Source organism: Drosophila navojoa, chromosome 3 (genome assembly GCF_054131105.1).
Source record: "Drosophila navojoa isolate 15081-1374.11 chromosome 3, UAZ_NAV_1.0, whole genome shotgun sequence".
NCBI classification, from domain to species: domain Eukaryota; kingdom Metazoa; phylum Arthropoda; class Insecta; order Diptera; family Drosophilidae; genus Drosophila; species Drosophila navojoa.
The window spans coordinates 18919554-18935693 of record NC_142891.1 but is presented as its reverse complement, the minus strand read 5'-3'; the positions used below and the strand labels follow the sequence as shown (position 1 = coordinate 18935693).

Genomic DNA, 16140 nt, shown 5'->3' with positions numbered 1-16140 from the left:
TGTGCATTCGTCCGAAACCTTATGACTCCATGACTATTTTTGAATGCAAATTGATTCTACGCATAAATACGCGTCTAACAAGGCATTCCGAAAATCGGATGAAAAGTCCACAAGATATGAACTACCAAAGTCAGAGGCTTGACTTTTAGTATTTTTTCGGTATTTTTGGGTATATTTCGGTGTCTTGTGCATTCGTCCGAAACCTTATAGCTCCATGACTATTTTTGAATGCAAATTGATTCTACGCATAAATACGCGTCTAACAAGGCATTCCACTCGAAAATCGGATGAAAAGTCCACAAGATATGAACTACCAAAGTCAGAGGCTTGACTTTTAGTATTTTTTCGGTATTTTTGGGTATATTTCGGTGTCTTGTGCATTCGTCCGAAACCTTATAGCTCCATGACTATTTTTGAATGCAAATTGATTCTACGCATAAATACGCGTCTAACAAGGCATTCCACTCGAAAATCGGATGAAAAGTCCACAAGATATGAACTACCAAAGTCAGAGGCTTGACTTTTAGTATTTTTTCGGTATTTTTGGGTATATTTCGGTGTCTTGTGCATTCGTCCGAAACCTTATAGCTCCATGACTATTTTTGAATGCAAATTGATTCTACGCATAAATACGCGTCTAACAAGGCATTCCAGCTCGAAAATCGGATGAAAAGTCCACAAGATATGAACTACCAAAGTCAGAGGCTTGACTTTTAGTATTTTTTCGGTATTTTTGGGTATATTTCGGTGTCTTGTGCATTCGTCCGAAACCTTATGACTCCATGACTATTTTTGAATGCAAATTGATTCTACGCATAAATACGCGTCTAACAAGGCATTACACTCGAAAATCGGATGAAAAGTCCACAAGATATGAACTACCAAAGTCAGAGGCTTGACTTTTAGTATTTTTTCGGTATTTTTGGGTATATTTCGGTGTCTTGTGCATTCGTCCGAAACCTTAACTCCATGACTATTTTTGAATGCAAATTGATTCTACGCATAAATACGCGTCTAACAAGGCATTACACTCGAAAATCGGATGAAAAGTCCACAAGATATGAACTACCAAAGTCAGAGGCTTGACTTTTAGTATTTTTTCGGTATTTTTGGGTATATTTCGGTGTCTTGTGCATTCGTCCGAAACCTTATAACTCCATGACTATTTTTGAATGCAAATTGATTCTACGCATAAATACGCGTCTAACAAGGCATTACACTCGAAAATCGGATGAAAAGTCCACAAGATATGAACTACCAAAGTCAGAGGCTTGACTTTTAGTATTTTTTCGGTATTTTTGGGTATATTTCGGTGTCTTGTGCATTCGTCCGAAACCTTATAGCTCCATGACTATTTTTGAATGCAAATTGATTCTACGCATAAATACGCGTCTAACAAGGCATTCCACTCGAAAATCGGATGAAAAGTCCACAAGATATGAACTACCAAAGTCAGAGGCTTGACTTTTAGTATTTTTTCGGTATTTTTGGGTATATTTCGGTGTCTTGTGCATTCGTCCGAAACCTTATAGCTCCATGACTATTTTTGAATGCAAATTGATTCTACGCATAAATACGCGTCTAACAAGGCATTCCGCTCGAAAATCGGATGAAAAGTCCACAAGATATGAACTACCAAAGTCAGAGGCTTGACTTTTAGTATTTTTTCGGTATTTTTGGGTATATTTCGGTGTCTTGTGCATTCGTCCGAAACCTTATACTCCATGACTATTTTTGAATGCAAATTGATTCTACGCATAAATACGCGTCTAACAAGGCATTCCACTCGAAAATCGGATGAAAAGTCCACAAGATATGAACTACCAAAGTCAGAGGCTTGACTTTTAGTATTTTTTCGGTATTTTTGGGTATATTTCGGTGTCTTGTGCATTCGTCCGAAACCTTATACTCCATGACTATTTTTGAATGCAAATTGATTCTACGCATAAATACGCGTCTAACAAGGCATTCCAGCTCGAAAATCGGATGAAAAGTCCACAAGATATGAACTACCAAAGTCAGAGGCTTGACTTTTAGTATTTTTTCGGTATTTTTGGGTATATTTCGGTGTCTTGTGCATTCGTCCGAAACCTTATGACTCCATGACTATTTTTGAATGCAAATTGATTCTACGCATAAATACGCGTCTAACAAGGCATTCCACTCGAAAATCGGATGAAAAGTCCACAAGATATGAACTACCAAAGTCAGAGGCTTGACTTTTAGTATTTTTTCGGTATTTTTGGGTATATTTCGGTGTCTTGTGCATTCGTCCGAAACCTTATACTCCATGACTATTTTGAATGCAAATTGATTCTACGCATAAATACGCGTCTAACAAGGCATTCCGTTTGAAAATCGGATGAAAAGTCCACAAGATATGAACTACCAAAGTCAGAGGCTTGACTTTTAGTATTTTTTCGGTATTTTTGGGTATATTTCGGTGTCTTGTGCATTCGTCCGAAACCTTATAGCTCCATGACTATTTTTGAATGCAAATTGATTCTACGCATAAATACGCGTCTAACAAGGCATTACACTCGAAAATCGGATGAAAAGTCCACAAGATATGAACTACCAAAGTCAGAGGCTTGACTTTTAGTATTTTTTCGGTATTTTTGGGTATATTTCGGTGTCTTGTGCATTCGTCCGAAACCTTATGACTCCATGACTATTTTTGAATGCAAATTGATTCTACGCATAAATACGCGTCTAACAAGGCATTCCGCTCGAAAATCGGATGAAAAGTCCACAAGATATGAACTACCAAAGTCAGAGGCTTGACTTTTAGTATTTTTTCGGTATTTTTGGGTATATTTCGGTGTCTTGTGCATTCGTCCGAAACCTTATGACTCCATGACTATTTTTGAATGCAAATTGATTCTACGCATAAATACGCGTCTAACAAGGCATTCCACTCGAAAATCGGATGAAAAGTCCACAAGATATGAACTACCAAAGTCAGAGGCTTGACTTTTAGTATTTTTTCGGTATTTTTGGGTATATTTCGGTGTCTTGTGCATTCGTCCGAAACCTTATAGCTCCATGACTATTTTTGAATGCAAATTGATTCTACGCATAAATACGCGTCTAACAAGGCATTCCGCTCGAAAATCGGATGAAAAGTCCACAAGATATGAACTACCAAAGTCAGAGGCTTGACTTTTAGTATTTTTTCGGTATTTTTGGGTATATTTCGGTGTCTTGTGCATTCGTCCGAAACCTTATAACTCCATGACTATTTTTGAATGCAAATTGATTCTACGCATAAATACGCGTCTAACAAGGCATTCCGCTCGAAAATCGGATGAAAAGTCCACAAGATATGAACTACCAAAGTCAGAGGCTTGACTTTTAGTATTTTTTCGGTATTTTTGGGTATATTTCGGTGTCTTGTGCATTCGTCCGAAACCTTATAACTCCATGACTATTTTTGAATGCAAATTGATTCTACGCATAAATACGCGTCTAACAAGGCATTCCGCTCGAAAATCGGATGAAAAGTCCACAAGATATGAACTACCAAAGTCAGAGGCTTGACTTTTAGTATTTTTTCGGTATTTTTGGGTATATTTCGGTGTCTTGTGCATTCGTCCGAAACCTTATAACTCCATGACTATTTTTGAATGCAAATTGATTCTACGCATAAATACGCGTCTAACAAGGCATTACACTCGAAAATCGGATGAAAAGTCCACAAGATATGAACTACCAAAGTCAGAGGCTTGACTTTTAGTATTTTTTCGGTATTTTTGGGTATATTTCGGTGTCTTGTGCATTCGTCCGAAACCTTATAGCTCCATGACTATTTTTGAATGCAAATTGATTCTACGCATAAATACGCGTCTAACAAGGCATTCCACTCGAAAATCGGATGAAAAGTCCACAAGATATGAACTACCAAAGTCAGAGGCTTGACTTTTAGTATTTTTTCGGTATTTTTGGGTATATTTCGGTGTCTTGTGCATTCGTCCGAAACCTTATAGCTCCATGACTATTTTTGAATGCAAATTGATTCTACGCATAAATACGCGTCTAACAAGGCATTCCACTCGAAAATCGGATGAAAAGTCCACAAGATATGAACTACCAAAGTCAGAGGCTTGACTTTTAGTATTTTTTCGGTATTTTTGGGTATATTTCGGTGTCTTGTGCATTCGTCCGAAACCTTATAGCTCCATGACTATTTTTGAATGCAAATTGATTCTACGCATAAATACGCGTCTAACAAGGCATTCCACTCGAAAATCGGATGAAAAGTCCACAAGATATGAACTACCAAAGTCAGAGGCTTGACTTTTAGTATTTTTTCGGTATTTTTGGGTATATTTCGGTGTCTTGTGCATTCGTCCGAAACCTTATACTCCATGACTATTTTTGAATGCAAATTGATTCTACGCATAAATACGCGTCTAACAAGGCATTACACTCGAAAATCGGATGAAAAGTCCACAAGATATGAACTACCAAAGTCAGAGGCTTGACTTTTAGTATTTTTTCGGTATTTTTGGGTATATTTCGGTGTCTTGTGCATTCGTCCGAAACCTTATACTCCATGACTATTTTTGAATGCAAATTGATTCTACGCATAAATACGCGTCTAACAAGGCATTCCACTCGAAAATCGGATGAAAAGTCCACAAGATATGAACTACCAAAGTCAGAGGCTTGACTTTTAGTATTTTTTCGGTATTTTTGGGTATATTTCGGTGTCTTGTGCATTCGTCCGAAACCTTATAGACTCCATGACTATTTTTGAATGCAAATTGATTCTACGCATAAATACGCGTCTAACAAGGCATTACACTCGAAAATCGGATGAAAAGTCCACAAGATATGAACTACCAAAGTCAGAGGCTTGACTTTTAGTATTTTTTCGGTATTTTTGGGTATATTTCGGTGTCTTGTGCATTCGTCCGAAACCTTATAACTCCATGACTATTTTTGAATGCAAATTGATTCTACGCATAAATACGCGTCTAACAAGGCATTACACTCGAAAATCGGATGAAAAGTCCACAAGATATGAACTACCAAAGTCAGAGGCTTGACTTTTAGTATTTTTTCGGTATTTTTGGGTATATTTCGGTGTCTTGTGCATTCGTCCGAAACCTTATAGCTCCATGACTATTTTTGAATGCAAATTGATTCTACGCATAAATACGCGTCTAACAAGGCATTCCGCTCGAAAATCGGATGAAAAGTCCACAAGATATGAACTACCAAAGTCAGAGGCTTGACTTTTAGTATTTTTTCGGTATTTTTGGGTATATTTCGGTGTCTTGTGCATTCGTCCGAAACCTTAACTCCATGACTATTTTTGAATGCAAATTGATTCTACGCATAAATACGCGTCTAACAAGGCATTCCGCTCGAAAATCGGATGAAAAGTCCACAAGATATGAACTACCAAAGTCAGAGGCTTGACTTTTAGTATTTTTTCGGTATTTTTGGGTATATTTCGGTGTCTTGTGCATTCGTCCGAAACCTTATACTCCATGACTATTTTTGAATGCAAATTGATTCTACGCATAAATACGCGTCTAACAAGGCATTCCGCTCGAAAATCGGATGAAAAGTCCACAAGATATGAACTACCAAAGTCAGAGGCTTGACTTTTAGTATTTTTTCGGTATTTTTGGGTATATTTCGGTGTCTTGTGCATTCGTCCGAAACCTTATGACTCCATGACTATTTTTGAATGCAAATTGATTCTACGCATAAATACGCGTCTAACAAGGCATTCCACTCGAAAATCGGATGAAAAGTCCACAAGATATGAACTACCAAAGTCAGAGGCTTGACTTTTAGTATTTTTTCGGTATTTTTGGGTATATTTCGGTGTCTTGTGCATTCGTCCGAAACCTTATACTCCATGACTATTTTTGAATGCAAATTGATTCTACGCATAAATACGCGTCTAACAAGGCATTCCACTCGAAAATCGGATGAAAAGTCCACAAGATATGAACTACCAAAGTCAGAGGCTTGACTTTTAGTATTTTTTCGGTATTTTTGGGTATATTTCGGTGTCTTGTGCATTCGTCCGAAACCTTATGACTCCATGACTATTTTTGAATGCAAATTGATTCTACGCATAAATACGCGTCTAACAAGGCATTCCACTCGAAAATCGGATGAAAAGTCCACAAGATATGAACTACCAAAGTCAGAGGCTTGACTTTTAGTATTTTTTCGGTATTTTTGGGTATATTTCGGTGTCTTGTGCATTCGTCCGAAACCTTATGACTCCATGACTATTTTTGAATGCAAATTGATTCTACGCATAAATACGCGTCTAACAAGGCATTCCGCTCGAAAATCGGATGAAAAGTCCACAAGATATGAACTACCAAAGTCAGAGGCTTGACTTTTAGTATTTTTTCGGTATTTTTGGGTATATTTCGGTGTCTTGTGCATTCGTCCGAAACCTTATAAGCTCCATGACTATTTTTGAATGCAAATTGATTCTACGCATAAATACGCGTCTAACAAGGCATTACACTCGAAAATCGGATGAAAAGTCCACAAGATATGAACTACCAAAGTCAGAGGCTTGACTTTTAGTATTTTTTCGGTATTTTTGGGTATATTTCGGTGTCTTGTGCATTCGTCCGAAACCTTATAGCTCCATGACTATTTTTGAATGCAAATTGATTCTACGCATAAATACGCGTCTAACAAGGCATTACACTCGAAAATCGGATGAAAAGTCCACAAGATATGAACTACCAAAGTCAGAGGCTTGACTTTTAGTATTTTTTCGGTATTTTTGGGTATATTTCGGTGTCTTGTGCATTCGTCCGAAACCTTATAGCTCCATGACTATTTTTGAATGCAAATTGATTCTACGCATAAATACGCGTCTAACAAGGCATTCCACTCGAAAATCGGATGAAAAGTCCACAAGATATGAACTACCAAAGTCAGAGGCTTGACTTTTAGTATTTTTTCGGTATTTTTGGGTATATTTCGGTGTCTTGTGCATTCGTCCGAAACCTTATAGCTCCAAGACTATTTTTGAATGCAAAATTATTCTACGCATAAATACGCGTCTAACAAGGCATTCCACTCGAAAATCGGATGAAAAGTCCACAAGATATGAACTACCAAAGTCAGAAGCTTGACTTTTAGTATTTTTTCGGTATTTTTGGGTATATTTCGGTGTCTTGTGCATTCGTCCGAAAATTTATAGCTCCAACACTATTTTTTAATGCAAATTGATTCTACGCATAAATACGCGTCTAACAAGGCATTACACTCGAAAATCGGATGAAAAGTCCACAAGATATGAACTACCAAAGTCAGAGGCTTGACTTTTAGTATTTTTTCGGTATTTTTGGGTATATTTCGGTGTCTTTTGCATTCGTCCGAAAATTTATAGCTCCAAGACTATTTTTGAATGCAAAATTATTCTACGCATAAATACGCGTCTAACAAGGCATTCCACTCGAAAATCGGATGAAAAGTCCACAAGATATGAACTACCAAAGTCAGAAGCTTGACTTTTAGTATTTTTTCGGTATTTTTGGGTATATTTCGGTGTCTTGTGCATTCGTCCGAAACCTTAAAGCTCCAAGACTATTTTTGAATGCAAATTGATTCTACGCATAAATACGCGTCTAACAAGGCATTACACTCGAAAATCGGATGAAAAGTCCACAAGATATGAACTACCAAAGTCAGAGGCTTTACTTTTAGTATTTTTTCGGTATTTTTGGGTATATTTCGGTTTCTTGTGCATTCGTCCGAAACCTTATAGCTCCAAGACTATTTTTGAATGCAAATTGATTCTACGCATAAATACGCGTCTAACAAGGCATTACACTCGAAAATCGGATGAAAACTCCACAAGATATGAACTACCAAAGTCAGAGGCTTGACTTTTAGTATTTTTTCGGTATTTTTGGGTATATTTCGGTGTCTTGTGCATTCGTCCGATACCTTATGTCTCCATGACTATTTTTCAATGCAAATTGATTCTACGCATAAATACGCGTCTAACAAGGCATTCCGCTCGAAAATCGGATGAAAAGTCCACAAGATATGAACTACCAAAGTCAGAGGCTTGACTTTTAGTATTTTTTCGGTATTTTTGGGTATATTTCGGTGTCTTGTGCATTTGTCCGAAACCTTATGACTCCTTGACTATTTTTCAATGCAAATTGATTCTACTGCATAAATACGCGTCTAACAAGGCATTCCGCTCGAAAATCGGATGAAAAGTCCACAAGATATGAACTACCAAAGTCAGAGGCTTGACTTTTAGTATATTTTCGGTATTTTTGGGTATATTTCGGTGTCTTGTGCATTCGTCCGAAACCTTATGTCTCCATGACTATTTTTCAATGCAAATTGATTCTACGCATAAATACGCGTCTAACAAGGCATTCCGCTCGAAAATCGGATGAAAAGTCCACAAGATATGAACTACCAAAGTCAGAGGCTTGACTTTTAGTATTTTTTCGGTATTTTTGGGTATATTTCGGTGTCTTGTGCATTCGTCCGAAACCTTTTGTCTCCATGACTATTTTTCAATGCAAATTGATTCTACGCATAAATACGCGTCTAACAAGGCATTCCACTCGAAAATCGGATGAAAAGTCCACAAGATATGAGCTACCAAAGTCAGAGGCTTGACTTTTAGTATTTTTTCGGTATTTTTGGGTATATTTCGGTGTCTTGTGCATTCGTCCGAAACCTTATGACTCCAAGACTATTTTTGAATGCAAATTGATTCTACGCATAAATACGCGTCTAACAAGGCATTCCACTCGAAAATCGGATGAAAAGTCCACAAGATATGAACTACCAAAGTCAGAGGCTTGACTTTTAGTATTTTTTCGGTATTTTTGGGTATATTTCGGTGTCTTGTGCATTCGTCCGAAACCTTATGACTCCAAGACTATTTTTGAATGCAAATTGATTCTACGCATAAATACGCGCCTAAGAAGGCATTCCACTCGAAAATCGGATGAAAAGTCCACAAGATATGAACTACCAAAGTCAGAGGCTTGACTTTTAGTATTTTTTCGGTATTTTTGGGTATATTTCGGCATAAATACAATTTGCAATAACGTTATTTGCAAATGACATTGCGTGAAATGTCAAATTATTTTGCATATGATAAATTATAGAAGGAAACAAAATTAAACAGATTCTCTTAATGAGTAAGATTACTAGAATGAGAGCGTGAATATCTATAAATATTGACACTTATGTCACTTATGAACGTATGTAATAGATATTGAAAATGCCCAAAGGAATAGAATGCTTTTAAAGTGTTATTATTTATTTTTTGTTGCATAAACTTTTTAATTAAGTTGTATTATTATTTTAATTAGTAATTTCTTTACATATCATTTTTTGTTTTGTTACATCTTTTACATATTTTTAAATACATACTTACATATTTATTATAACATTATATCTGTTTTCGCAGTGCGTTTAATATTTAAATTATATAATTATATTTTTTATGTATAAAAAAATTTAATCTATTTTTTTTAGCTTCATAAAAATATTATTCAATAATTAAATACTTGTTTAAATTCCATCAAATTTATATTTAAGCTAACTTAAATGAATCCAATATTTGAAAATATTATTTTTATTAAATTCATTAGATTTTAAAAGATCTAAGGACATATAAAATATTTAGATTTATTATTAGATTTTAATAAGACACAAGAGTAAAATATTTATATATATGTATATAAAAAATATTTATAATTGTAATGGAATATTCTCTTGTATATTCAAGCAAATATTTGAACTTAATTAAAAACTGGCTATGAAAACTAACCGTTTACATTGCTTGCCTCCGTTTACTTGCAGCGCCTAACGGGAAAATCCAACGCTAACCAGCGGCAGAGCAACGAAAACAATAGCATAAATCAGTACACGTGTCGCATACACAATGCGAAGCATGCGGCAAGGCATCGACAACAACAACAGCAACAGCAGCAGCAACAATAAGAACAGCAGCCACAGCCGCAGCCGCAGAGACAACAGCAACAACAACAGCAAGTGAATTGCGTTATAATTTCATTAAGGACAAAAACCTTTTCAGTCAACGGCTATAATGCGAAGGGCTAAGGCAGCAAAGGAGAAGAGCGCTAAAGTAGAATAAAGTTGAGTAAAGCAAAGCGGAGCAAAGCCGCAGGACCCAAGAGGCGGCACTAACAAAAGCATTGCCTACTTACAGGCGCTGCCAAGCAAAAATCAAGCGACTGGCATTTTTATGAAATTAATACAAAAGACGCCAGCTAGATATAGAGTGAGAGTGACAGAGAAAGGGCGAGGAAGGAGTCTGCAATGACAGCAACGTGGACGTGGACACAATGATGAGCACTCGCACTCTGATTATAATGGCGGCCCAGCCTCACGAGCAGCAGCAGAAGCAGCAGCAACGGGCTAGCGGGAAACGCTTTTTTTATTGCCTGACACTCGAGTAGGCAACGTGATTCTGCTGCCAAGTCGAGACGACAGCGACTGAGTGGCTAAAGCAGACGCTGTAGCTGTAGCTGTAGCTCTCGCTGTAGCTGTAGCTAGATCAACGTTATATTCCAGCGACTGCGCTAATGCTATTTGCGTGACGCGGAAGTGGAAGAGGAAGAAGACGAGGGACGAAGAGCTAGAAAAACGTCACCTTCATTTACTAATTTGACATGCAAACGTGACCAAGTGTCGCACATAGACTCCAAATAGAAGCTAAAGCCAAGACAAAGCCAATTCAATAGAGGAACGTACAAGAAAATGCCACGCCTACTGCAATTACTATTACCCCAGCTGCTGCTGCTGCTGTCGCTGCTGCACTGCATCGCCGGCTGTCCGCCGGAAGTGTGCGTCTGCAAGTGGAAGGGCGGCAAGCAGACAGTCGAGTGCGGCGGACAGCAGCTGTCGGCGCTGCCGGAGGGCATGGATCCGGGCACACAGGTGCTCAACTTCAGCGGCAATGGGCTGCAGGTGCTGCAGAGCGAGCGCTTCCTGCGCATGGATCTGCTCAATCTGCAGAAGATATACTTGTCGCGCAACCAACTGATACGCATACACGAGAAGGCCTTCCGCGGCCTGACCAACCTGGTGGAGCTGGACCTCAGCGACAACGCGCTGCAGCATGTGCCCAGCGAGACCTTCCAGGACTACAGCTCGCTGATGCGGCTCTCGCTCAGCGGCAATCCCATACGCGAGCTGAAGACGTCGGCGTTCCGGCACCTCTCCTTCCTGACCACACTGGAGCTGTCCAACTGCCAGGTGGAGCGCATCGAGAACGAGGCCTTCGTGGGCATGGACAACCTCGAGTGGCTGCGCCTCGACGGCAATCGCATCGCCTTCATTCAGGGCGCCCACATTCTGCCCAAATCTCTGCACGGCATCAGCTTGCACAGCAACCGCTGGAACTGCGACTGCCGGCTGCTCGACGTCTACGGCTGGCTGGTCAGCCACAATACGCCGCTGGCGGAGGAGCCCAAGTGCATGGAGCCGGCACGGCTGAAGGGCCAGCCGATCAAGGGACTGCAGCGGCAGCAGCTCGCCTGCCTGCCCGAGGTGAGTCCGCAGTCGAGCTACACGGAGGTGAGCGAGGGCCGCAACATGTCCATCACGTGCCTGGTGCGCGCCATACCCGAGCCGAAGGTGCTGTGGCTGTTCAACGGCCAGGTGATGAGCAACGACAGCCTGCTGGACAATCTCCACATGTACTACTACATTGACGAGAGCGGTGGCAGCGGCGCCGAGGAGAAGCGCAGCGAGATCTTCATTTACAACGTGGGCGCCGAGGACAATGGCACCTTCTCCTGCGTGGGCCAGAACATAGCCGGGACGACGTTCAGCAACTACACGCTGCGCGTGATAATCAAGGAGCCGCCGGTGGTGAACGAGGTGTCCTTTCCGCGCGACTACATGAACTACATTGTGGCCAGCAGCGCCGGCGGCGCCATCATCTTCGTCGTGCTGCTCTGCACGATTGTGGTCAAGTGTAAGCGCGGCGCCGAGCCGGCCAAGCGCAAGAAGTGCGACCAGGTGACGAGCATTGCGGGCGCCACGGACTCGACGAACGGCAGCAGCCAGGACACCGGCATGATGAAGTGCGCCTCCATACTGAACGACGGCGACAGCCTCAACGGCGGCGCCGGCCTCATGCTCGCCGACAATCTGACGCCCACCAAGGCCGGCAATGGCAGCGCCGGCGGACCCGGCACCATTGGCGTCGGCAGCGCCGGCGGACTCATTCTGGGCGGTCAAATGAAACAGAATCTGTTGCTGTACGCCACGCCCAACACGCACTCGCAGCAGCAGCAGCAGCAACAGCACCAGCAGCAGCAGCAGCAACAACAGTTGCAGCTGAACGTCAACATGATGAACGCTGCCGCAGCAGCTGCCGCTGCCGGCTCGCCGCCGCTGCTGCTGAGCAATGGCCTGGCCGCCGCCTACTGCTCGCCGCCAGCATCGCTGCGCAACTACCCGGAAAAGAATCCCGACCTGGTCAACGATGCGGAAAGTGTCAAGCACAAGCTGAAGACGGCCGTCTCGCTCGACGGCGCCGCGGACTACGAAACGGCCAGCGATTGCGGACAGTACGAGGGCTGCTATCAGCTGACGGCGGCCTCGCCCCATGCCCATGCCCACGCCCACGCCATGCTGGGTGGCATGGGCTCGCGGTTCGCTGCCGCGATGACAACGCTGCCGCGTGGCATGCAACTGAAGTCGGTGCTCAGCTCGGCGTCAGCTGCGGCGGCAGCCACATCGCCGCATCAGGTGGATGTGCATCTGAATCCGGTTTGCTTTTTGGGCCAGGATGGCTATGCCTACGACTACAGCAGTGCGCATCTGGTGCAGCAGGTGGCTGCGGCACCGCAGCACCACCAGCAACAGCAGCAGCAGCAACAGCAGCAGCAGCAGAACTTTTACCGTACACTCCCCCACAACCGCGCCCACAAACAACAGCAGCAGCAGCAGCAATTTGCGGCAGCACAGAATGCAAGCCTTCGATACAGCATGGAGGCGGAGTTTGTGCAGCGCGCGCCCGCCGTAGCCTACGAGAAGTATCAGCTGCCGAATGTGCGCTTTACGGCCGAGGGCTATCCGCAGCAACAGTTGCAGCTGCAGCAACAGCAACAGCAGCAGCAGCAGCAGTTCCCCTCCCCGCCCGAGGGCTACAAGAGCAGCGATCTGCCGATGCCAGCCTTTCAGCAGTGGCCCAGCTGCTTGCCCGGCTACCATGCGCAGCCGCTGCGCTACGGCCTGGGCCAGCCACCGCCAGTGCTAACAGCAGTAGCGGCAGCAGGAGCAGCAGGAGGAGCAGCAGCTGCCGTCGGAGCAGGAGCAGCAGCGACAACAGCAGGAGGAGCAGCCGCAGCAGCAACGCCCGCGCCTACGCTGGAGAGCAGCGCCACCATACCCGAGCTGGACGAGACTGAGACGTCGCCCAGCGGCTCGAATGCAGCCATGGCCGAGGCCGAGTGCGCGGCCAGCAGCAGCGTCGAGTCGACGGACGCAGCGAAGCTAAAGCAGCTGAATGGACCCCTGGCGGACAGTCCGGACGAGGGCTATGTGGGCGATGCGCAGGAGACGAGCGACATTTGACAACGCGGCGCCGCTGTCGGCCAGGATGCTGCCTTAGACGATTCTGTGGCTCTGTAAACACACACACACACACACACACAGACAGACAGAGACACACACACACACACCCACACATACTCGCACAGAAATAGAATTAGTCTTGTGTTCGTATACGAGTATCCGTATCCTTTGTTGCCCACAGCCAGCAAACAAAAGACCAGAGCAACCCAAACCCCAATCCGAGAAGAAGAAAAATGAAAAAATAGAAGATGTGAAATCAATTTAGCAAAACCGAATGAAACATGCCCTAACAGAGATCAGAAAGAAACAGCAAAAAGCTAGCACAATTCAATAATTTCTTCTCCTGATCGATTTGCATATTGTTGTCGAAATGGATTTTTAGTTCAATTAGGAACCCATTTGCGGCTGCACCACATTGGCAAATGCAAATTGCAGGCTAATCCCGATGACCTCATATATATGTATATATGTTGCCTCCTGGGCCAGCTCAAAGTTGTTGACAAAGTTGTCTGGGCCCACTGCAAAGGGTATGGCAAAAGGGCAGAGTGCTGGCCTAACCTAATAAAGCCGAAAAACAAAGACGCGCAGCTAAACAAAAGACTAGAGCTTCGTCCCTAGCTTCGACTTCATCTTTGGCAGTTGTTATTGTTGTCGTAGCTGTCGTAGTTGTTGTTGTTGCTGTTGCTGTTGCTGTTGTTGGGGCAGACTCCTTTTTCTTTCGCTGTCGTGCCTATGCGTGCCTCGAGTGGCAAGCTGGCAGCATTTTATTTCCGTTGATGTAATTGAAAAAGTTTTTCATTTAATATAAACTTTTCAGCGTCTTGCTATCTTGCTCACTCTCTGTATCTCTCTTTGTCTTTCCCTCTCCCTCTGTCTGCCAAGCCATAAAAAATCGCAACAAAAGAAAAAAAAAAATGCCTAAAAACAAGCAGCAAAGCAAAGGAGAACTGCCAGGGCAAGCCAGACCCGGCCAGGCCAGGCCTATGCCTACATTTTGTCACTGTTTTGCGGGGCTTTTGTTGGTTTGTTTTCCTGCCGATTGAGTTGCTTTTGGCGGCGTTGTTAGCTGACAATTGACTCGGCGGTGCCCACATGTCACATGCTGGCAACCATTGACATTGCCCGGGCAGGAGGTAACTCAAGTGGCTCCAGGCGCTGTGTGTTGGCATGGCGACACCTGCTCGGCGACACAAAGGATTTCGAGTGGACGGGCGATGCCAAGTGCTCCGGCCGAATCGCGAGTGGCATTGAGGGTTTGGGCATCCCTTTGGCATTCTGCTCTAGTTTATGAAATTTTAATTTGGGACACAGCAGCGCCAGGCTGCATTTAAATAATTTAATGTGTTTGTTATTCGACTTTGACATATAGACTCACTCCTCTTCTTTTCCCTTTTCTTTTGCTGTTCTTTCATTTTGTATATACATATATCATCTTATATCAATTCGACAAGGTGTACTGGCACTCAACTAGCACAGGTATTTCCGGGTAACAGAGCAGCGTAGATATCGTAAATAAGTAGGACTAAATCATATATTAAATAGACACTAAGAACTGCTTAATTTTAACAAACCCCATCTTGAAATACTCTAATTTGGGTATGGCAACAGCGTGTGTTCATAATGGTAAAGTGAAGGATTCGAGCATAAAAAGCTTTAAATGATTTTCAAAAATTCGAAGATTAATAATATTTATTTTTATTATACCTACTAAGATTAATATGCAATAAAAAAATAAAATAAAATAAAATAAAACCAATTTGATAGAAATTCATTGCAAATTTATTTTACATATAAAAATATATATTAATTTCTACAAAGCAATATAAAATTTATTTAATTCTAATTACACAAAAAAATAATTTTTTAAATTCTTTTAATTATATATAGACATTTTCATGCATTTAATTTATTTATTTAAATTTTTAAAAAATATAAAAGTTGTTTTAAATTATTTATTAACTATTTGCACTTAAAATAAAAACTAAGTTATATGAGTTTAATGAACTTTAAAATTTCATCATAACATTTTCTTTACTTTTGACTTTCATATATGCATAATTTTTCACATTGTTTTGCTTCAGCTCCTCAGTTAATAGAAATTCTCTCAAATTTTCAAAATATTTCCTCTGTACATAAAAGAATTCAAGATTGAAACAAATAGCGATGAAGGTGAAAAGTTGAACAGAAAATGGAAAGCAAATTTCGAATGTTGTAAGAGTTGAAATCAAGTAGCAAAAGGAAAACAGAATTAATAAACTGCATCAAACTGAGAGAAATGCAGAAGCAATCATTTAAGCACACTACTGATTACTGTAAATGATAAATATATATATAGGAAATCATAGCTGTAAAAAAGTACACACACACACATACACAGGTATACACACTTACAGTTGCGTATATAGCAAATTATTTAGTTTTAATTTCACCAAGTGAGTTAGTTGGCAAAATGCACCGAAAATTTAAATGGAAATCGAAATCCAAATACTGAAATATATATATATATATATAAAAAAATAAAAAATAAACATAAAAAAAGAATACATTTTAGCA

The 16140-nt window shown here is 41.5% G+C and overlaps 1 protein-coding gene across 2 annotated transcripts in view; it reads left to right on the top strand.

The window, feature by feature from the left end:
• Nucleotides 1-15260, top strand: part of kek2 (leucine-rich repeat, immunoglobulin-like domain-containing kekkon 2 protein) — a 76772-nt gene extending 61512 nt beyond the window's left edge. For both annotated transcript variants that reach the window (XM_089258577.1, XM_030384379.2), the window contains exon 4: nucleotides 9838-15260. In XM_089258577.1, coding sequence (XP_089114703.1) covers nucleotides 10759-13587 — 2829 coding nt within the window. In that variant the 5' untranslated portion in view covers nucleotides 9838-10758 and the 3' untranslated portion in view covers nucleotides 13588-15260. The remainder of the gene's footprint in view (nucleotides 1-9837) is intronic.
• Nucleotides 15261-16140: the final 880 nt, after the last annotated feature.